Below are 24,261 nucleotides of genomic sequence, written 5' to 3'. Positions count from 1 at the left end.
AGCTTGCTTTTATACTGAATCACCAATCGTTTTACTTCAGTATAATTTTATGCCTCTAAATGGTGATAATGAATGTGTAGTTTACATTCTGTAGCAGTGATTTGAACCCATAGACATATGAGCAAAACAATTAGTACTCCCTTGCTTGTAACTTAAACAGCAGTAATAAGCAACCACCACATTGTCCAATTTCATAAGACCAAAACAGATTTCTGTTCCATTTAGGAGGAAATTATTATGAAATATATGCATGCCTCCACTGCTGCATTTTGTCCTTTGTGGTTATGAACAGTGTGACTGCGCATTTTAAATACAGTATTCCCTGGTTTCTTTGATATGCTATATTGTTTCAGGGGCTCTATGTAGTTGCCAGAGTGCTACATTCTTGTAATACTTTTTTTTAAAATTATCCTTGATCAAAACAGTCCAAGAATTTGTTCCCATGACATTGGCTTGACATTAAAGGCAATATTATATTTACCTTGAAACTTTAAGATTAACTTGAAGTGAAATAGTTTAAGATATTTGAAATACCTTGTACTGGTAATACTTGGTTAATAACAGAAATTGGGACCAGGAATTCTATCACAACACAGTCGTAAAGTGCATCACATAACCATGCCAACTTACAGTAGCAGTTCCATTTGCCATTAAGAGACTCAAGTGTGGTAGTTAAGTGTGACATCATGTGATTGTCATTTGTGATCTCCTGCCAAATGCCTCAATCATGTGATTGCAGGGGTGCTGCACGGACACAAATTTGAGGACGGTGCGTCATGCAGGCACCGTATGCTCCTTGTACTGTAATTTCTATTCAGTTTCTGTCCTAACTTTGAATGGTCACTAAACAAAGAATTGTTAATCAAGATATATTTCAAGAAAATAAGCCACAAAATCATGGATTCGGTATGCGTGAAATACCCATATAGAATTTTCATTTTAAGAAACAGATATTTTAGGATTAAAAGCATAGCACAGCTTCAGTTATGTCAGAATCAGAATAGAGCTGGAAGGGACCTTCGAGGTCTTTTAGTTCAGCCCCCTGTTCAAGCAGGAGATCCTATATAATTTCAGATAAGTGACTGTCCAGTCTCTCCTTAAAAACCATCAGTGATGAAGCACCCATAACTTCTGTTCCACTGGTTAATTGTCCTCACTGTTAGGAGGTTTCTCCTTAATTCCAGATTTTCTCCTTCGTTAGTTTCCATCCATTGTTTCTTGTCCTGCCCTCTGATGCTTTGGAAAATAAATTGACCCACTCTTCTTTATGTAGCCTTTCAAATACTGGAATACTACTATCATACCACCACCCCCAGTCTTTCTTTCTCTAGGCTAGCCAAATCCAAATCCTACAACCATTCTTCATATATTTTAATCTCCAGGCCCTTAATCATCTTAGTTGTTACTCTTTTCACTTTTTCCAAATTCTCAAGATCTTTTTGGTAATGTGGTGACCAAAACTGGATGCAGTGTTACAGGTGTGGTCTTACTGAGGATTTATAAAGCAGTACTAATATTTTACATGGTTTTGATTCTATACCTCTGTTTATACAACTAAAGATTGTATTAGCTTTTTTGGCAGCGGCTGCACACTGCTGACTCATGTTTAAGCGATCATGCACTAGGACTCCAAGGTCCCTCTCCCACAGGGTGCATAAAAATCAATGATTTTTTTATTTTATTTTTAATTTAAATAAGATTTATGTTTATTTTTATCAAATTTATTTTAATAAAATTCTAAAGATAGTTTTCTGTTTAAGATATATTAATAATTTAGTTTATTCATCATGAAATAGAGCTTAGTTATGTAGCATGAGGCTGTAGAGTCTGCAATATTTACATTTTTTGTAAACTCATTCAATGAACCCAAGCTCTGCAAGCTAAATAGGAAACCTTCATTTTGTTAGCAAATAATAAAATTAAAGAGTCTTAACTACTAGCAAGAATGAGTCCTTACATTTAAAGAGCACCTGCCATTCCAGATCCATTGTGGCAGCGCCTGTTAGCAGGTATCCACTTACCTGCTTCCTGCCATGTCCTTCACCTTGTTGTGTCACTGCTGCATCACCAGCCATCCCATTAACGTGTACCTGAGAGACCGCCTCCTGCCAATTACCTCCCAAAGACCGATTTGATCACACAGACTAGGCCTTCTCCGGATCCCATCTGCCAGCCAATGTCGGCTGGCGACCCCCCGGGGGAGAGCCTTCTCTGTTGCAGCTCCGGCCCTCTGGAATGAGCTCCCCGTGGAGATCCGGACCCTTACGACCCTCCAGGCCTTCCGTAAAGCCACTAAGTCCTGGCTGTTCCAGCAGGCCGGGGGCTGTTGAAGTATCCAGCCCCACGGTAACTATGAATGTTGTTATATTTTAAATTGTTGTCTGTCTTATTTATTACCTTTTCCTTTTTTATTATAAGCCGCCCGGAGTCCTCCGGGAGTGGGCGGCATACAAGACAAATAAACTAACTAACTAACTAACTAACTAACAGTGGGTCAGAGGAGCTGCTGCAGGACAGAGATGACATTTGCTCTTTAAAAATTATGATTTAAATCGGGTTGATTTAAATCAAGCCTTTTTACTAGTGATTTAATTCAAGATGATTTAAATCACTAGTAAAAAGGCTTGATTTAAATCAAATCCACCCTGCTTTCACAGTTACTGTTTTTGAGCCAGGTTTCGCCTAATCTGTACTTGTACTTTGCTTTTTCCCGCCCATGAGTAAAACCTTGCTTTTCTCCACATTAAATCTCATTTTGTGGATAGAGCCCATTGTTCAAATCTGTCAAGATCTTTCTGGATTCTGAACTTGTCTTCTGGGGTGTTGGCTATTCCTGCCAGCTTAGTATTATCTGCAAATTTGATGTGTTTCCCTCCCTCATCTACGTCATTTATGAAGATATTGAAAAGTACCAGGCCTAAGACGGAACTTTATGTTACTCCATGCTTACTTCTCTTCATGTAGATGTAGTACCATTAAGGACTACACATTGAGTACAGCCAGTTACAAATCCATCTGGTAGTGATGCTGTCTATCCCACATTTTTCTAGCTTACCAAGAAGTACTATGTTTCACTGAAAATAAGACAGGGTCTTATTTTCCTTTAACCCCCCAAAATAAGCACTTGGCCTTATCTTTGGGGAGATCTTATTATTTTTGAGGTGTAGGAGGCTGCGAGCATGGTCACCTCATGGCTGCTGCTGTGTTACAATATTTTCAGGAAGGGCTTATTTTAGCACATGCGCTCAAAACCCCGATAGGGCTTATTATCCAGGTCTTATTTTCAGGAAACAGAGTAGGTTGTGGTCTACTTTGTCAAATGCCTTGCTGAAGTATAGATATACTATGTCCATAGCATTTCACTGGTCTACTAATTTAGTCCCTTTGTCAAAGAATGAAATAAGATTGGTTTGGCATGATCTGTATTTAACAAACTCATGCTGACTACTAGTTATAACTTTATTTGTTTCTAGATGTTCACAAATCTGTTTTTAATTTTTTTTCCCAGTATCTTCTCATATATTCATGTTAGGCTGATTGGTCTGTAGTTTCCTGGATCTATTTTTGTTTTCTTTCTCCTTTTTTGAGGGAGAACACCAGCTCTTTCAATTCATGGTGGATTCTGTCTCACATCTGAATAGAAATACAATTTGTACAGTGAGATGTATAAATAGGCTATTTCTCCAAATACAAGTTTTTTGAGGCAAACAAAGATACTGTTTCCCATATCTGTAGTCTAATCCTTAGTGGCATTTCCCTGCCAATTTCTGCAAATAGACTGAAATTGGTTAAGTGCAGAGTTCTTAAATGGCAGTGGGGCTTAAACTGTAAAAATCTCCCTTTGTTGCTCACTGCTATAAAACAATACAGCACCCAATTTTCTAAAGGCAAACTGCTTCATTTAAAGGAGCTTTTACCTCAAATCAATGGTTCCTCATTTGGTTTAGTATATGCACATCAAATTGCTTTTTAATGCAAACTTTACACTAATTTTCTTCTGGTTTCTATCCTGTATACAAAACAGTAAAGTTAACGAGTAGAAGAATAGAAATGCAGAAGAATAATATGAAAAATATAAATGGTATAGTAATCTGGAAAAAATGCTGGTCTGGCCAATCAGTGGTACCAGTTGACCCGTGTGTGCTAACATCGGAATTCCAAAATACAAGTAGCCATGTAGAATTGTAAGTCAGCTCTGGCATTGTAGGAACACAAAGTATAAAACTTACTTCTTCCAACATTTAAATCTCGAAAGCTGGCTGTGCTGCTTTATATTGTATGTTTTATTTAGAGGAACTCTCCAGTGCTAGAAATGCCCTAGTTACAGAACCCAGCTAGATTGCCACAGTGCATACTTTGTTTCAATCGCAATTATATTTCAACAAGATGAAACCTTGAGCTAGGTTAGAATTAATTTAACTCTCAGGGGGAGACACATTTCTCTGCAAAATGGCATGGTTTGCAATTTGGGGGTTCTGCAAACTTGCAACTCTTGCTTGAACAGCAGCTGAAGGTTCTGGACAGGAGACATTTTGCCCATCTTCACTGATACAGCAGCTACAACTGTTTCTAGAGAAGATACTGTTGTCAGTGATTCCTGTCTTTATACACTTCAGAGGTGTATTACTGTGCTTGGATTTGCTTGTCAAGACTACTTGGAAATTGATTCAATATTTAGCAGGATAATATCAGTATTGTGGGAAGTACATTTGCTGCTAGTTGCTAGGTACACTTCAGAAAGATCCCATTAACATTTTGGTTCAGATTCTGGTTTCCTCTCCAAATAGCATCTTCCTATTCTGTGCAGGAAGAGATGCTGAACATTCATTCCTATCACTGGTCAAGAGGACAGCAAGGTTTTCGGTGGTTGTCCAACCTAACAAGATATATTTGTCCTCCTCTGGATGATTAGATGTGTCATCTTAATCATTTGTTAGGAAACAGGCAAAAACTATTGTTTTGGAACATAAATTTGGAATCAGAGTAGCTGTTACTTGCTGTGTCTGGCAGTTGTGTTACTTTATGGTTTTTATGTTGATTCTTGGACTTTATGTCTTTTATGATACGTGTTGTGAGTTGTAGTTTTATCAGCTGCCAGAAGCTGATGACTGGAGTTGCATACAAATGCTGTGAAATAAACAATAAATAGGGAAATGCTATGTAAATTCAGGTATACAGTATAGCACAGTATAATGCAAGCAGATATATAAATCCTTGAAACTATGGGTAACATCATTAGGTCTTAAAATTAAAATTAATTGCTGATTATATATTTAATATAGTATAATGACATGCCCTAGAATGTCATTCATCTTTTGCTTCATACAATTAGAGTGGTGTCACTTTCAATTTCACAGGATTGAAATAGTTTTGACTGCAATAATATTTGGGAAATATAATGGTATAATAAAAGCTTATGAAGTAAGAAAATGCTCAAAACAGGTTCTTGTTTTAAATTCAATGTTTGGGGAAATTGCAGGTCCTTACCCTGATACTTGCAAAAAAGACCTGCAAATATAGTATATTAGGGATGCACCTGAAATATATTTTGTTTCAAACTTGGGACAAAGTGTTCTTTCCAAGCTGATTTGTTTTACAGGATAAAGGTAGAAAAATAGTTTAATGTCTATAATCCAATGGGACAAAACAAAGTGGGAGGTTGAAGAAAAAAACTTATTTCTTTGTTTTTCACCTCCAGGTAACAAAAATAATCCATGTCGATTGATATCTGTCATTTAACCTATAAAAAATCTGTACAAAGCGATTAGTTTAGTGCTATGTTCAAAATTGGATAAAGTGTGGCTATTCTTAATATGGCTTTTTGAAGCAATCAAATTTCATAAATCATGATTGAATTTTATTATAGGATAATACGAAATTTGATTCCTTCAATAAATCATTTTTAATAGAAGCAGAGTTTAAGTTGTAAATAATATAATATTCTCTTCTGGTAGCCATACTAGAACAGAATGGCTGAGTTTACCAAATCTTGTAAACTGCTTATTCTTATGCTTATAGTACAGGGCGGGGCATAACCTTTTCCTAGGGGGTCACAGCAAGATCGACAGCAGTTTACAACTTCCGCGACACCTCATTTTAAAGCCCATAAAAAACTGAATTGAATGAGCTATTAAATGTTAAATTTGCTTTAAGAATGGCTGGAAAATTCGATTCGGAAGAACAAAGGATCATTGACAGAAGGAAAACAATGTTAAAGGAAAACAATGTCGAATTTTGGGGCAATGACGTCTGGCCGGGAAATTCGCCAGATCTCAATCCGGCAGAGAACATTGGGGCCATAATTAAGGATGAAGTGGAAGCTCTGATGATTCAGGAGCAAGGTCAAAATCGATATTCGGTTGAAACTTTGAGAATGAATTTGGAAACTGTGTTGAAAAATCTGGAAAATCGAACGGAACTGTTTGAAGATTTGTTGTGTTCTTATCCACCTCGTTTGAATGCTGTTCGAAGGGCTAATGGTGGTCATACTGACTATTAAATCGTGTCAATAAACTCAGTTTTTGATGGGCTTTCGAATGGTGTATGAATTATTTGTGTTGTTATTACAAGTGTTGCTGTGACCCCCTAGGAAAAGGTTATGCCCCGCCCTGTATGTAACGAATCCCTGATTTTTAGCTACATTTTGATGTGAGATCCAAATTGACAAAATATAGTTAATGATGAAATTTTCAAATCAACCTATCACAGAATTGGTATTACACACTATAATTACACTAATAACATATAATTTGTACTGCTGAATGGAAAATTAAAGATGGAAAAATTAAAGTAGACAAGATATTCAAATGTTTTAGTGATTTCACTGTTTTTGTTAAAGTAACATAAATGAGCCCTACCAAACACAATATTGGACTTTCATATTGCATATTCCTCCCTCCTCTAGTATAGTTATATACCAAGACTTGAAACTTCTTCCATTTTAGATTAATTGCAGCTTGTGGCCAAAGCTGAACAAAATTTCTATGTAATGTTCACTATGCTTTATTGAAACAAGCCAATTTTAAGTTATAGTTTGGCACTGGCTATTTTTAATTGACTAAGTTAAAATTAACTGCATTTAGTGTTCAAACGAAAGCATAGTCTGAAGCCCATTGAATGAAATTTTAATTGTTAGGTGTATCAAGTGCATAATTAAGTTTTTGCATAATTTAAAAAAATATTTCACTTTTAAATTATTTCACTTTTATTTGAGACTCATTCTGGGTTAAAATTGCATGACTTAATTTATTGTAGATTTAATAATGGATAGATATTTTAAGAAGTGGTACAAAGGAGCTTATATTTATAGAAATTAACTTTCTTCTGTATATTCATGAATTTCCCTTTAAAAAACATCATGGATGCGAATATTTTTTTTCTGGATAGGCAAGATAAAACATGATGGCATCTTTCTTACCTGTAGCAGAAACATTTTCTGTCTGAATGGATTTTACCCATGCATGAATTCTTTTCCAAGAAAGTAGGTCTTGTGCCAGCAAGGTGAGATAGAGTATTTTTCCACTGAAAATTTTCCATTTCTAGATATGCATTGCTTTATTAAATTAAATGAATGTAATATGAAACGGGCTTTGAGAAAAATAAGATGTGTTTTTTGTTCTGATAATTAACTTTATAAAATGCATATACTTCTTCGGACATAATTAAAATATGTGCTGCCAGTTATCACTATCTTCATTTTTTCTTAAAATTATGTGAGAATTTCCACTTTTGTCCATCTGACCTTTTCTCTTCACCTTTCCTAAAGAGTCAGGATTGATTTTAGTGTTTCCCAGAATTGCTGACAGTCATTCCCCGTATATATTCAGCATAACAAGGTTGTTTTGTTTAAAGCCACATTTTTTGATGATTGAATTAACAGCGGCAACCTAAATTGTAGCTTCCAGTAGGTGAGTGATTGTTTGTATATTTATTTAATATTTATCTATTTGCCACGACAATGTTACCTCCCCAAGGTCTTCTGATTAAATGGCATATTAAATAAATTTCCCTGGCTTTCATAAGCATTATAGAAATTTCTTAAACAGACTTTGTGAACAATAAATTATTTATAGAAATACGGGTATTCCTTGGGACCAAAATTTTCACTGCAAAAGATGCAATCATAAAGCACAACGTCATATTGCTTAGCATTGCTTTTGCGGCAGCACTCCCAACATTCCCCATTGCCATTGCTTAGTAAATTCCACTGGTTATAAGTACCCATCCCAATTTAAGTCAACCAGGGCTTAATTCCTCCCACTCTCAAGCCTTGGTAAAGTAAGGGATTACCTCCAACTCCCCGTGCCACTGCTTCTCTCACCACCATCCCTGCCCATTTAGCCATCCTGCACTCTGTCTTGTGGGCCAACAAGAAGTCCAAAACTGACAATGGGGCTACCTGCTACACTCTGGCTCAGAGTCTTCTTGGCCTGCCCTGGGCTGCAAGAAGGCCCTGGCACAAAGTGCAACACAAAACTGCAGCCTCCCTTGGAAGCCTCAGCTATCTAGCTCAGCACTGTAGCACAAAGTTGCAACATTCCAGAAAACCCCAACAGCATGGCTCCAGGAAACCGAAACAGCCCAGCTGCCCTTACTGCCTGTCACCCTAGCTGACCTTCACCATCTTCTTGCTTCCACTGAGATGTACTGCCATGCCCTTTACAAGGCAGCTGCTCACCACCAAAGTGTCACAAGGAAAATGTTGTGCATGACCTTGGGACAGGCATTCTTGGTCACCAGTGGAAACAAAAAGATGGCAAAAGTTGTCTAGATCGACGAGCCACAGAGTGCAAATGGTGTAAATTGTGGGAAGATAAATGGAGGATGTTAAAGTGTCCATACAGTCTTAAGTAAAATATTGAGCACCCAAGTTTTGACCTCTGGAGTGCTGCAAGGGCTGTAACTTCAGAGATAGGTCCTAAATCCCTTTGTTCAGCATTGTTGTAATTTGAAATGGTTGTAAGTTGAGGATTACCTATAACCAGAAGTAGCTGACAGTATGATCTAGTGATTAAGGTACCTGGCTAGAAAGCAAAAGACCATGCGTTCAAGTCCCACCTTGGCCATGAAAGCCAGCTATGTGACTTTGGGCTAGTCACTGGTCCAAGGTTGTCTCGCTTCACAGTCCAACTCACAGGATTATTGTGGTGCAAATAGGAGTAGGAAGATGTGTTGGATATGTTCACTGCAAAGATTGGGTTATTTGTGAAAATAATAAAAGGCAGAATATAAATTAAATAGTTGTAAATAGAGATGTCTAAATAAATAAAAGCAGATTACTTCCTGATTTTCTTCAACTTCTCTATAATACTAAATACTAATACTAAGTTCAGTAGAATAATTTTTTTGTAGAAAGGTATTGATTTTAAATATTAGCATTTGTTGTTTACAGTTATGTTTTATTTTTGGCCTTAAAACAGCAGACATTTTCCCAGGGCTACTTACAACTCAGATTCAAAGTTGTGACAGACCCCCACCCTCACCCATTGCTATCTGAGTGCATTTTGAGGGCTTGGCAACTGGCACGCATTTATGGCCATTTGTAGCATCCCACAGTCTATAATGTTTTTCCCCAGAAGCTAGTGTTTATTTGTGATTTTGTGGCAAAAAATGTTTTGTGGCAATGGATTTGCAATGGTTATGTAGTGAATTGCTTAACGACTGGCATTTCTTACTAATGTAATTCCAAGCTCAATTACATTTTTAAGTCAAAGTCTATCTGTAATTTGATTATGAATTCCTATTTGTATTAAAAGCTATATTCCTGTTCCATGAAGAGTATATTGTGGAATCTATAATTTTCTACTTGCTGATCTAAAAAATGCAGCTAGTCCTTGATCTATGACTACAATTGGGATCAGAATTTCTGTTGCTAAACAATTTTGCAGTTTTTAACTGAGTCGCACCCAATTTTACAAACTTTTTTATCATGGTTATTAAGTGAACCACTCAAGTTTAGTGAATCACTCAATCACTAAGTGAAGAATGGCCTGGGAAGGGTACAAATATCAATCACATGACTCCAGGACACTTCAATCATTGTAACTATTGTAAATATATGCTGGTTGCCAAGAGCTGAATTTTGAACACATGACTCTGGTAATGCAGGTTTTTTCAACTTCCCAGGATCACTAAATGAATGATGATAGGTCGATGTATATTTTTCTCATTCATGCATGCATGCATTTTCAGTACAGGTAATCCTGGATTTCTGACTGGTCACTTGGTGACTGTACAAAATTATGACACAACCCTCAAAAGCTACTTATGACCCAAAATTACGGCCTGTTGGACTTGGGGCTGGCATGAGATAAGCAGGGCAGGGGCACTGTAGCATCTTTGCAGTTTGTTGTTGGGATGAATTATGTGGGGACACTGGAGTCACTGTAATTTCAGGACCTGGTCATAAGTAGTTTTTTGGGGAGGTCCACCATAGTTTTGAATGATCACAAAACAACCCTGGACCACTGTTCCCTCTAAGGCTGCGCGGCTGCGCGGCTGCGCACATGGCAAGAAACCCCTGCGCAGCAGTTTCTAGCTGCCGCGCAGAGATTTCTTTAAAAGCAAATGTGGGGAAGTCCTTTGCAGGCGGCTAGAACTGGCTGCCCGCAAAGGACCTCCCCAAACTTGTTTCAGCGGCAGCTCTCAGCCTACGGCGGCAGCGTCACACAGGCTGTGGAAGGAGGGGGAGGAGGAGGGAACCAAAGAGAGGCTTTTACCGGGTCTGTGCCCCACAGCCAGGACCGTCCTTGCGCCTCAAGCCGCGTTTCTTCCTGCAAAGCCCTTCTGGCATCAAGCGGAACTCTCGGGTTGCCCGAAGGGCTTTGCAGGAAGAAACGCGGCTTGAGGCGCAAGGACGGTCCTGGCTGTGGGGCGCAGACCCGGTAAAAGCCTCTCTTTGGTTTCCTCCTCCTCCTCCTTCCACAGCCTGCGTGACGCTGCCGCCGTAGGCTGAGAGCTGCCGCTGCCGCTGCTGCACAACTGAGGGAGGGAGAGCGAAAGCAGAGGCAGCCTCAAATTTAATTTAAATTCTTTAAAAGAATTTTTGGATTTCTCCTCACCAAACCTTTAAGATTGAAAGTTTTTCCTAACATGAACTTTAGCTAATATACTTAATATGAGAAAGATGCAGCAATTAACACTGCTTTTTAAAAAGAACAATATTTCTCAATTGTTTATCTGTATGAAGTCTGCCTATCTTAAGTTCCTACTATACAAAAGGTATTACCTTCTAAGGCAACCTGTATACAATACATTAGTGGCCAATGTTACATTGCTCCTAATGACAAAATTAGAGCTGTGTTAAGCCTATGAAAAAAATCCCAAATGAATAAAATCATTATTAAGACCCAATGAAAAAATTACAAAAATTATGCATAAACTTTCATGTTCCCCAAATTTCCAATCCAAAACTTAACCCAGATTCTTCAGACATAGATTTGTAATTCAGAGTCAGACTCGATTATTAGAATGAATGCATTAATCGGGTGAATAATGTTGGTGAAATCTCATCTAACCTTCCATAATAATAACATACATACACAAATAGCTGACAGCCACATCTCTGAAACACTATTAAATCTGAACTAAATGTTTATCTAGAACTCAAATAAATAGCTGCTTTTTGGTTTTATTTTTTTTAATATTTATCAGTCTCTCTTTTATTCCATACTTCTGGTTGAAAGACTATTCTATGTCATGCTAAACAAATGCATATTCTAGTGGCGGTGGGGGCTCGTTGGCATCTTCAGCAGCAGCCCTGCCTCCTGTGAAAAAAACCGAAGATGGAGCAGATCCAAGCAGATGACGTTGCTGCAACATGACTGGAGGAGGAATTCTGGGAGTTGAAGTCAGCAAGGCTTAAAGCGGTCAGGTTTGAAGACCCCTGGGGTTTTTTTTTCCTAAAGGGTTAGGGGTGCAAGGTCTTGTAACTTGACAGCTTTAAGACTTGCGTGCTTCAATGCCAGAGTTTCTGAGCCAACATTTTGGTTGCTAAGCAGGACCGTTGTTAAGTGATACTGATATTATATAACACTTTTAATTAAGCGGGTACCTTGAATAAACATAACTTTGAGTTTCAAATAATACTGATTTCGTTGTTGTCTTAGGTGACATCTGTGAAAAAAATTCAGGTGCTCAGGCATGAAAATGTGCTGCTCAAATACTATACTTTTCTGCTCACACTGAAAAAAAATTAGAGGGAACATTGCCCTGGACTACCTGTATTACATTCTCAAATGGTCTAAAACCTCTGATTTCAAAAGTATAGGCAGGTGTGTGTTGCTTTCACGTAGTGCAGTATTAAAGTTCAAAATGCAGACTGTATTTTTATGTATGTACATATTTAAACTTACATTTATGTTTGAATGGGAATCATCTTCATTTCATACTTCTGGTCTCAGATTTTTTCTTCTATCTACATCTACTCCATCTAATCTGCTGTAACAGTTTTAGTCAGCCGCGATTCCATTTTTTTTAGTTAGTACAGAAAATTGCATATAATGTTCCTAATTGTTTATCTCAACAACCTCTTACATTTCATCGCAATCTGTATTAATGCTAGGTACCCTAAACAGAGAAATATAAAAAAGAAAAAGTAAAAATACATTGATTAAACCGTGAACCTTGTGTTATACTTAGTCTGCTTTAGAAAGAAGTGCTAACAAATTTTGATTCAGTCTCACAATGAGTTACAATTTTTACCTATTGATATTTTCCATAATAAGAACACATTGCATATACTATATGAAATATATCTGATTTTAATTTTTAGTCCTGACCAATATGATTGCGAAATTCAGTTCCAGAACATGACATAGTTATGCTTGTTTGCACTCAGAAGATACAAAAGGTTCTATGTATGTATATATGTATGCATTATTATTATTCCAGTCAGTCGTGTCTAATTCTCGGAAAGTACCTGGGCAAGTCAGACAAGTTCCTGCAATTTTCTTGGCAAGATTTTTCAGAAATAGTTATCAATTACCTCCTGCCTTGGGCTGAGAGAAAGTAATAATAATAGCAATAGCAATAACAGTAGACTTATATACCGCTTCATAGGCCTTTCAGGCCTCTCTAAGCGGTTTACAGAGTCAGCATATTGCCCCCAACAACAATCCGGGTCCTCATTTTACCCACCTCGGAAGGATGGAAGGCTGAGTCAACCCTGAGCTGGTGAGATTTGAACCGCTGAACTGCTGATCTAGCAGTAGCCTGCAGTGCTGCATTTAACCACTGCGCCACCTTGGCTGGACAATGGCCACCCAACTGGTTTTATGCTTAAACTGGACTAAAACTTATGGTCTCATGATTTCTAATTTGGTGCCTTAACACTACACTAAACTGACTCTAAGTTTATAAATTACACCATGTTTATATCATGTGAAGAATAATTAGTACCATATATATATATATATATATATATATATATATATATATATATATATATATATATATATATATATATACACACACACACACACACACACACACACACACACACACACACACACACACATATATATATATATATATATATATATATATATATATATATATATATATATATATATATATATATATAACATGAATATCAAGTATAAAAAACTCGCACAGTTTTCTCTGTGTCGGTTAAAAATGGAATTCAGTTGCTTCTAGGCCTGACAAAATGTATTCATATGTAGTAGATTAAAAAAAAATGGGGTGGGGGATTGTTATTTTGGCATATGTCATTACCAGAATTCTCTTCTGCCTAGGTAGAGGGTCATCTAATTATGACTCAATGGAAACAGGTTAGGAAAGAGGGTATTGAAAGAAATAAGTTTAAAGTATTATTACATTTTTATTTTATAGTGTAATTTATGGCATTCTTTCTGGGCAAATATCTAGCAATTCTAAATTTAATTCAGTAGATCCAATGTTCAAGGAATTTGTTCCGTTTGCAGGTTTTTATGGGCATATATATTCAGTTTATTGAAGCTGTTCATAATAATCCAGTAGCATTACAAATAGGACATTTGCCATGGAGACTATTATTTGTGTGTGTGTTTTACCCAGCTTTTCAGACAAAAACAAAGATTTGGAAGACTAGAAATGGAGAACTATCCTTGTCCTGAGGCTTCCATATGGAAAAAAACAGGACACAAAAAGGGAGAACGGGACAGAAAGAGGGGAAGAAAAAAGCACACCAGATCTTAGTTTTTGTAATCAAAGAAATAAATTGAAATAAAGGCCCATTTAATGCAATTTGGGCATGTCTTTTCTAACAAATGCAGGTATTGTTTAAACAGAGCTTTCTTCCATTTGAAATATTATACATCTTGCTTATTTGTTTTATGGAAGTAGACATAGTCTTTTCCATTTAATGTCAAAATTATTGCATGACAGTTTATATTATTATTCACATTTGGAAATATTTATGTGTAGATTCATTCTGCATTCCTTTCTCAATGTCTTTATGATTTTAAAACATCAGGCAACTTGACATTTTAAAATTTAAATTTTAACATCTACACAAAAAAAATGTTTTGTATTTTTAAAAATTATTACCTCAGCAACTTTGGAAGCATTGTCCATTGATTACCATATATGCTTCCTGATACATTTTTGAAAATCTCAATAATATTCAGCAGATTTTTTAGACTCATCACACCTTGTGATAAAAACTGTGATCAACTATGCAAATATATGATCAGACATAGCAGCCTATTTTTATGCAAAAGTATACGTTGATATGTTTAGGTGGTTTTGTTTACTTTAATTGCTTCTTATATGTATATATTTTATTTAATGACTGAATTTCTATAGCTGGAATAAATGATGGTAGTGTATTATATTCTTCATCCTGGATAGAGCATATTTGTGTAGTGATTGTGAATTGACTGATTTAATGGCACATAACCATTCAGTTAGTACTATATTACGTTTCTCTGAGTTGTTCTTTGAATAATAGGAGGAAAATAATTATCTCATGGGATTTCTGGAAGCATCTGTGTGAAATGAGATATGGTAGTGGACTCATAGGTATTGCTTAGCAGAACTGCTCGTATTGTTAGTATCATTCTTTGTTATTAAGCTTCCTAGTAGAGATATTCTAAAAGCATGCTATGCTAACTCAGAAGGTTTATTACAAGTCTACACATTCCTTACTATTGGAGTGATATATCACTTATAGAGCTGGTAGTATAGAAGCTGATACTCTGTAAAACAACTTGGGTAAATTTTTGAATTATACACATTCAGGAAGTAAGTTGGAGGAAGGTTTTTTTTTAAAGAGACAAATAAACTTTTATCTTAAAAGGCATTTTGCTCTGCTTACAGTAGAGTAATAATGTTACCAAACTCACAAATTTAAGGTACATCATATAGCTGATCATGATTACTATTGTAAACGTGTGAGTTGTTGTTGTGAGGGAATTGACACGCAGGAGCCATGTGCAAGACAGATCTTTATTATAACACAGGTGACAAGCGATTCAAACGTTCCCTGCAACTGTCAGGGTATTTATACTAGCACTCAGACCAACTGTCAAAACGACCAACCAATCAGGTCGCAGCTGGTATTTGCATATTGAATATGCAACACTCCTTTCCCCCAGTTCTAAAGACCAAATGACCAGCCAATGACCAGCAGCTGGTATTTGCATATTCAATCTCTCTCCTTCCCCCCAGTTCTGCGCATGCCCGGCCTCGCTGTTTCAAGATGGTGGTGAGTCCTTCGTAGCTAAATTTTAGAACCAGGAAAAAAAAACAGGTTCTTTGGGATCTTTGCAGCAGGGAGGCTCTCGTTGTGTTGTAGGAAGGCTCTCGTTGGTTTTAGGGAGGCTCTTGTTGGTTCGAGAAGCAAGCGGTGGCCTTTGCAGCGGAAGGAGGCTCTCGTTGGTTTTTTTGTTTTTTGTTTTTAGTTTAATAAGCGGCTCGGAAGTAGGCTTTTGAATATGCTAGCGGCAGAGCTGTAGACGGAGGCACAGCAGAGGCAAGTGGATTGTACAGGAGCGGACGTGCTCATGGTGTAGAGGACAGTCTGGTGTATGTTGTGATTGTGCTAGTGTTGGAGAGGCTTTAGACAGGCTGAGAGAGCGTAGCTGGTGGTGCTAGATGGCAGCTTGGAGAACGAGGCTGTTGTTGAACGCAGCGGTTGGAACGAGGCGGTTGGAGTGCCGTAGGAACAGCTGGTGGCAGGCATGCCGTAGGAACAGCTGGTGGCAGGCAGGCAGGCAGGCACAGCTGGCGCAGTTTAGCCATCACGGTCCATAGCTCGTCCCTGAGTAGCGGCGGCGGCTCCAGTCGAGGTTAAGTGTAGGAAGCCCGTCCCTCGGACGGATGGAGGCCGTGCCTGGGAGCTTACTGAGGTTGGCTACAACCGGAGGCCCACAGCGGTGGGTACTGCTGTTGATGTCGCTTGCTGGCCATAGCGGCGGCCCTGACAGGCCCTCAATGTAGGAAAGAAAATTTTTTCCTGCGTTCACTGCGTTCATGTTGGCTGATGTTGTTAGGCTCTGCGGGAATCGCATATCAATCCCATCCTCGTCGCCAGTATTGTAAACGTGTGGGTTGTTGTTGTGAGGGAATTGACACGCAGGAGCCATGTGCAATCCAATCCACTTGCCTCATTCCGTTGCAAAGGCCACCACTTGCTTCTTGAACCAACGAGAGCCTCCCTGCTGCAAAGATTCCAAAGGACCTGTTTTTTTTTCCTGGTTCTAAAATTTAGCTACGAAGGACTCACCACCATCTTGAAACAGCGAGGCCGGGCATGCGCAGAACTGGGGGGAAGGAGAGAGATTGAATATGCAAATACCAGCTGCGACGTGATTGGCTGGTCATTTGGTCTTTAGAACTGGGGGGAAGGAGTGTTGCATATTCAATATGCAAATACCAGCTGCGACCTGATTGGTTGGTCGTTTTGACAGTTGGTCTGAGTGCTAGTATAAATACCCTGACAGTTGCAGGGAACGTTTGAATCACTTGTCACCTGTGTTATAATAAAGATCTGTCTTGCACATGGCTCCTGCGTGTCAATTCCCTCACAACAACAACCCACACGTTTACAATAATTACATTACCACCTCATCACATAAATGTTTACATTACAAATTGATATGTATTGCAATTACAATATCTGAAGAAATCTTACTTGAAATTAATTATAGTTACAAGATTTTTATAAACAGTGTTTAAAGTCTGAATTAAAAGCTGAAATGATGGAAAAGATGTTAAGGGCTGTATCTATTTTCTCTCTGATAAATCAGTGTTTTGGTACGGTCATGATTATAGCAGCCATTTTGAATTCACACAATTTGTTTTCAAATATATAAATGTGATTTTAGAACAATGCCTGTAAAGGTATCCTATACAGCTTTGCACTGGACAGATGATTTAATTATGTGAGAACTTTAAAAAAAAATGTATTCCTAAATGTAATTGTATGATGGTCCAGGCAGCTAAAGGGGAAAAAAATAATTTCATGATCATAGTTGAGAAAGAAAAAACAGTTGTAATATCATTTTCCAATGGATCATTTTTAATCTGATCTCCCATATAGGTGATCCTTCTGGGATTGTACATTCGTAATAGTATGGCTCATATGATCATTGGAATGCTGCAAGTTTATCATTAGTAATGAGCCACGAAGGGAGTAATCAGCATGTATTTTGTATTTTGAGAAAATTGCTGGTCTGTTTTTATTTTCCATCTGCTCAAACACAGATCTTTTTTAGGCCTACATTTTATAGCAATCTGTTTAGGTGTCCCCAACTGACTTTAACTTCTCAGTGGTTAGCAGTTGAGTTATCAATATCATAACACAAACTATGATTTGCAAATCAGGTTTAATTTCTTATGTGGTCTACTAGTATAACAGCTGTTTTGAGTTTGAGGGTATATCATGATTAAGAAGTAGACTTGCACATATATCTGATCTTTATGTAAACTCATTATCTTCTTTACATTATTTTTTATTGTATCAATGCTTACTAAATACTACAGCACGTTTTACAGTGATTTTAAAATTCTATTGTTTATTCCATTAGTGTCAGTCTTGGCCCATGTTTAGTAAACTGATGTTTTTGAATGCTATGGCACCCACACACACATTTTATGATATATTTGAGGATATTGGTGATTCTTAGACATGAACACTGCAACAGATATCTTATACATTTGTTCCTACTTGAAATCCTGTAACTAGTGCTGAAAGAGTTATAGCTGATAGATACTGTCTTTTTTTTATTACAGGGCTTTTATATTTTCAAACAAGCTTTCCCTTGCTCAAATGGGTATTGAAAAGTTATTTACAAACAAAAAGTCAACACTCATTTAAAAAGTTTTAATTTTCTTTCATGTTTCCCTGGACAGACAGACAGACAGACAGACAGACAGATACTTGTAGATATCAGTAGATATTAAGTAGAACTAAGCAACATGAAATGAGAAAAATTGTGTTGGCCAAGAAAAAAAGCTTGCATTGTATAAAACATTTTTTAAAAAATGAAAACCTTTTTGTCAGCCTGGCTCTCAGTTTCAACTGCATCTCTTGAGCCACTTCTAAAAATTCTTCCTGAATCCCCTGACTTTCTAGATAGGGTTTTTTTGTTTATTTTTTTCAATTTTAATTTTAGAAATGTCTAAGTTTATTAAAAAGAAAAAAAATGAAATATCACATTGACATAAATTTTCAGATCCTTTGCAATAACATTATTGCGTAGATAGGTTTTTGAAGCATTTCAGGTTTTATTTATTTAGGCTTTTAATCCCAATTTTCTTGCAAGTTTTCTTTCTTAGTTTTTAAGCCTTCTTTCTCTGGCAACTCCCATGTGAAAAGGCACAGTTTCTTTTCAATCTCACACAACCAGAGAGAACTGCCCTGCACCATATACTGTCATCATATCCAATGAAGGAAGAAAAGAAAGAATAGAGAACTTGCTTGAACAGATCTGTAAAATTTACATGTTTAAAAAAAATCAAACCATTGTTTTGTCAGGATTGACATGATTTTATTTTTCTATGAAATGCCAAATATATGGAGATTCATAAATGGCCAGTAAAAGGGATGTAGATGTTATAATAAAGCAACTTTATGATCATAAAAATTCTTTTTTAAAATTAGTTACAGAGAGGAATGTGGTTTGAGATAGTGAGATTGGAACCAGAGGTGTTGAGGCCAGATAGAATTAATTAGACGGACAGATAGACACATTTAGCAGATTTATCCTAGTCTCAAAGCTAGGTTAAAAAAATGGCTGCAAGTCCATTAATTTGAAAAGGTGGGAGGAAAGGCTGAAGATTTAACCCTAGGGCTGACCTATATAGATAAATGTTCATTACAAAGATTTACTGCATGTGACTTTATTCTTGTCTGCAGCAAAGCGTCTTATTTAATCATGTCAAGCTTGAAGTTTCTGTTGTGTGCTGGTTATGGGACACAAGATTGAGTTTGTGAATAATATAGATAACTATATGTTGCCATGCCTGTGTGAAGCCTGACAGCAAAAGTCAAACTGGGGTGACTTTTCTTTTAATCTTTTTGTACTACAATTTTTGATGATGAGATAGTAAGTTGAAAAAGAAATAAATATAATAGATGTTCTAATACAAATATACGTTTGATTAAATTTAAATTCATTTGAAGGCTTTCCAAAAAAGAAGCATATTTTTCTGTTCGCATATTTTTATTTCGGTAGAGCTGTAGTGTTTTCTCTTATCCCCCGCATTGCAGTTAAATATTGGCTATATTTAAAATGTGGATGTGTTGGCAGAAAGTTTTAGCTTAAAAGGACCAAGATAAATGGGAAAAAAATATGTAGCTTTGCTCCATTATTGATTGATGTGATTTATATTTCACCTTTCTGTATTCCTGCGCAGGAATTACTAAGGCAGCTAGACAAATGATTGGAGTCAACACAAGACAATATCCTGTACTTTTGTGTAACAGTTCTTATTTCCATCAAGATATTGTTATAACTTAAAAAGCACCATCTTTCTTTTCTTCTTATTCTTCTTCTTTTTAGTGGCCAGTTTGCAATAGTAAGAAAATGCCGTGAAAAGACCACTGGGGCACAATATGCTGCAAAATTCATTAAAAAACGAAGAACAAAATCCAGTCGTCGAGGAGTAAGTCGTGAAGACATTGAACGAGAAGTAAACATATTAAAAGAAATCCAACATCCCAATGTGATTACACTCCATGATGTCTATGAAAGTAAAATGGATGTAATTCTTATATTGGAACTGTAAGTAATATTTAAGTTGTTTGAAATGTCCGTTTTGGAAATGAAACTTTTGTACCAGTTTTGAAAATGATTTGAAAATGAAAACCCCAATAATTATCTTTGTATTAGAGAGCCATGCTCATAAGAATAGAATAAACAGTTCAAAATAAAGGCATTTTTATTCAGGCATCTTTGTCTTCATGTGCTGTAAAGCATGAGTACCTTTGAAAATTAATCCTGAAGATTATCTGCTTGGAAAGAGCTGAGCCTGTTGAATTTTAACTTTTATAGTGGCTTTCTCTTTTTTGACCCATTTGCCTTTTTTCTCTCATTAGTATCCAGTTTTGTCCTCTCCTTTCCTTCCCCCCATACTCCCGCCATCACTTCTTTTTTCTTCTTTTCCCTGCTTGTTATTCTTATTTCTTTCTCACCTGTTCTTATATGAAAGGGAATGAAACTTCTCTGATAGAGAAGTATGTGTGGAGGAGAATAGTTGGTATAAGCAGATGGGGACCAATTAATTTTGTAAATTGCTTATCATATTTAAAGAGCATTAATTTTAGTTAACAGTTAATATAGGTGCTTTTGTCTGCATTTCTTTCGTCTACAGACAAAAATGGTAATACGTGCTTTTGTGGAATAGCAGAATTAGAATTTTCTAGATTTAGTATAGCTGGTATTGTCAATCTTGGGCAAGGAATCTATATATCAAATAAATCAGTGAATTTGCTTTCTTTTGCATAATTCCTGAAATCTGGGTTTCATTTTGAAGATCACTGCTTTCATTCTACCAAAGCAACATTGGAAGCAATATTCCTTGCCTTAAATTGCCATCTTTTAAAATGAGACAAATCATTTGCAGACTGTAAGTTATTTTTGTGCTTTCTTTTTCTCAGCACAGGCAACTTGAGCTACAGCCACAGCCTGTTTTATTTCCCTTCCAGATTGAGTCTTCAAAATCCCTTCTTCCACTCTAACTTTTCTTCTTCCTTAGTGTCAACTGCTTCTCCTTTCTTCACGGCCATTGTAATTCCTTCTGCAAGAGCAAAACGTCAAGTTAGCTAGAATGCTGTTCTTGGTTGAACAGCCTGAAAGCAACAGACTCAGTGACATATTTTTCATTTTCACAAACAAGAGACCAGTTTTTTTTCCACAGTATTCCCTTGTGCTTTTTGTTCATTCGCTGAACTATAAAAGCTATCTGGGCAAAACAAAAGAGCCAGATATTCTTAAGGTCTGAATGGCGTAAGGAAGCAACTTGTTCATTTCTGACATATACATTGGAAATGTTCCTCATCAGTTTTCTTTTTCAAAATCTGCTGGAAACATAAACCTATAATTCTCAGAACTATAACAGTTCTGTTATCATATGATGCAACAGTATGAGACTGCGGGATCAGGTTAACCATACTTAGCAGTAGGTGGTGTTCTAATAAACAAAAAACAATTCTATTAAAGAATATTAATTGATAGAGTAGGCTTGTGCAAATCTTCCAGTGAAGCATTGCTCATAAATGAAGCACCCTGCTGGATCTGTTCCTTGAAGCTGCCACAGCCACTTGAAGCTTGCTATGTTAACTTTGAGGCATTGCCAAGCTTTAGAGCACTTAATCGAATGATCTATACAGTTCTAGAGTAGAATAGAAAACTTTTAACGACATTTGTTCCCACTAATGCATATTCTTGTAATTATTGGCTAATTCTCAGCAGTTATGAATAAGCTAGAAAATGTCATATTACTTTTTAAACAAGCAACAAATGAATTAACATTACATGAAAAACATGGGGGGGGAAATCCAGTGCATTTAAGCATACAGTCAGAATATTCACACCTGTAGGGGGCATATAATAGGAAATAAGGAGATTTTATAAGAGTCTGTTTGTCAGAAGTTTAAGTTGACTGCCAGATTTTTAATATTGATATTTTAAATATATTTATGTATTATGCTGTTTTATTATTATTCCTTTAATTGCTGATTAGGAGCCACCCAGAGTTTCATATGAAATGGGTGGCTATATAAATGTTTTAAATAAAAAAGTAATTTTGGAAAATGTATGTTGATAATGGAGTTTTTTTATTTTTTTAGATGCTTCTAAGATTAAGTTGTTTGTTCTTTCTGTATTAGTTGTTAGCTATTAGAAATCTTGGCTACTGCCTTAACTTCAGAAGATTTGTCTGAAGTTGAAAGAGCATTCCCCACTTAGGATGGATATTTAGAAAGGACATTCCATATTGCTAATCCAGGCAGGAGTTTTGCTTTTAGTTTAGTTTAGGATATCTCTCATTCTCTTTTTAAGTTTGTATGATTTATCATGTTGTCTTCTTGGAAGATAAATAGGAGGGAGGAAAGAAGGAATCAAGCAAGCCATTTTCCCATAAGGAAACTCAATTGGGAATCTGGCAGGAAATCAGAAGTCATTCTCATTCCCAATGTTGACTCCTGGTCATGTTGTTTCTCTGTTTAGATAAAAAATACTTTTGGAACGATGACCCAGTGCGGAACGAGTTGTCTACTTTAAAATAGAAAAATCAAATCGTAGCTATTTAAAAACAAAGGATAGCAATTCAAGATGGTATAGTACATATGAAAAGCAAGTTCTTCATATCCAGGCTTAAAGAAACCTTATGATATTTTTTGTGGTATTTTAAATCTTAGACTCCAGTGATAGAAGGTATTATGCCAGTCTGAGAGCTTTCTTGGTTAGGAATTAATCCTCCTTTTTCTTGTGTGGAGAATTAGTTTGCACCTCCAAGCAACACTTTCAGATTGTTCTCTAGAGTCCATTTAAAGGGTGAACATGTAGTTGATAAAGCACATGTCTTTTACAAATGATGAAATTGTTATCTATAATGTTGTTACATCCAACAGATAGAAGATACCTATATCATGCTTCAATACTTTACCAAGCAAGAAAAGGCTTTTAACATTTATCAAGCAAGAAAAAGTCTAGCAAATTTAAATTTTTCTATGAATAAATTATACAATGAGCTGATTTGCTAATACGAAAACCTATCATGTTAATCTAATCTGTTAATATTGCTGATTTTTCTGGCTACTTTCAGTGAAAGTCATTTTAATTTTGTTAAACCCATTGGGATTAAAAATCTCCATGGACAATTCTTTAGATAGTGCCTTAATTATTTAATTGGTTCATTAATAAAGGCATATAAGTATGTTGGTGCTAATTCATTAAGAGAGATAATGCTGTTTTTCTAAGCTAATCTGTTTCACATTAAATGCTTAAGACCTATAATTATATCTTGTGGGATATAGCTTGTAATCCCAAAGCTTGGGTAACAGTTTGCTTGCTTAAAAAAAAAAAGAATTATTTTCTGGTATAGTGTAATCCAGTTTTCTTCTCAAAGAAAGAAAGAAACATCTTCTTGTTTGCTTTAACTTCTTTTATTTAATTGCCTTTATTTATTTGAAATCTTTAGTTTATATAGAAAACTTAATAAGTACTTGGAATCATTGCAATAAAATAAAGATATTTACTGTATTTTTTGGTCTGTAAGATGCACTTCCCTCCCCTCAAAAGTGGGTGGAAATGTCTTACAGAGTGAATGCTGCCAAAGCTTGGCCCTCTCACCAGCCCATACCTTTTGACCTCTGCCTCCCAGCAATTTACCTCCTTGCAGCAAACAGCTTGGTCAGTTTCAGCACAGTCTGATTTAGCACGAACAGCTGATTGGTGGTTGGATCGGTCTCCTGCAATATCGCCAATCAGCTGTTCCAGGTTGCAGGGATCGCTGCCACCCCTCGCTGCTGCCTATTGCTGCCTCCCTGCATCCCATTTTCAGTCCTTTCCAGACGGTAGGGACCATTGTCGCCGAACGGGCAGAAAATGTGACATGCGGAGGCCGAAAACGGGGCGGGTGGAGGTGGTGATGGGCAGCGGCAGTGATGGACACCAATGGCAGCGATGGGTGGCAGTACTTACATTTTCAATGGAGCTAGAGTAAGACAACCAAGGTGCTATAACATAAAATAGCTCCTCCTTTTATGTTCAATAAAATTGGTGGTGGGGGGGTGGTAATATATCTATACTATAG

General features: G+C 36.7%; 1 protein-coding gene across 2 annotated transcripts in view; it reads left to right on the top strand.

Annotated features, from left to right (window-relative positions):
- DAPK1 (death associated protein kinase 1) overlaps positions 1 to 24,261 on the top strand; it is a 70,440-nt gene that overhangs the window by 3,687 nt on the left and 42,492 nt on the right. For both annotated transcript variants that reach the window (XM_087715923.1, XM_087715922.1), the window contains exon 3: positions 20,007 to 20,228. In XM_087715923.1, the coding sequence (XP_087572049.1) occupies positions 20,007 to 20,228 (222 nt within the window). The remainder of the gene's footprint in view (positions 1 to 20,006; positions 20,229 to 24,261) is intronic.

This window comes from Thamnophis sirtalis, unplaced genomic scaffold (assembly GCF_051295495.1).
Source record: "Thamnophis sirtalis isolate CommonGarterSnake01/CBP01778 unplaced genomic scaffold, rThaSir2_p1.2 scaffold_5, whole genome shotgun sequence".
NCBI lineage: Eukaryota > Metazoa > Chordata > Lepidosauria > Squamata > Natricidae > Thamnophis > Thamnophis sirtalis.
The sequence above is the reverse complement of the archived record's forward strand: the minus strand, read 5'-3'. Positions and strand labels throughout refer to the sequence as shown.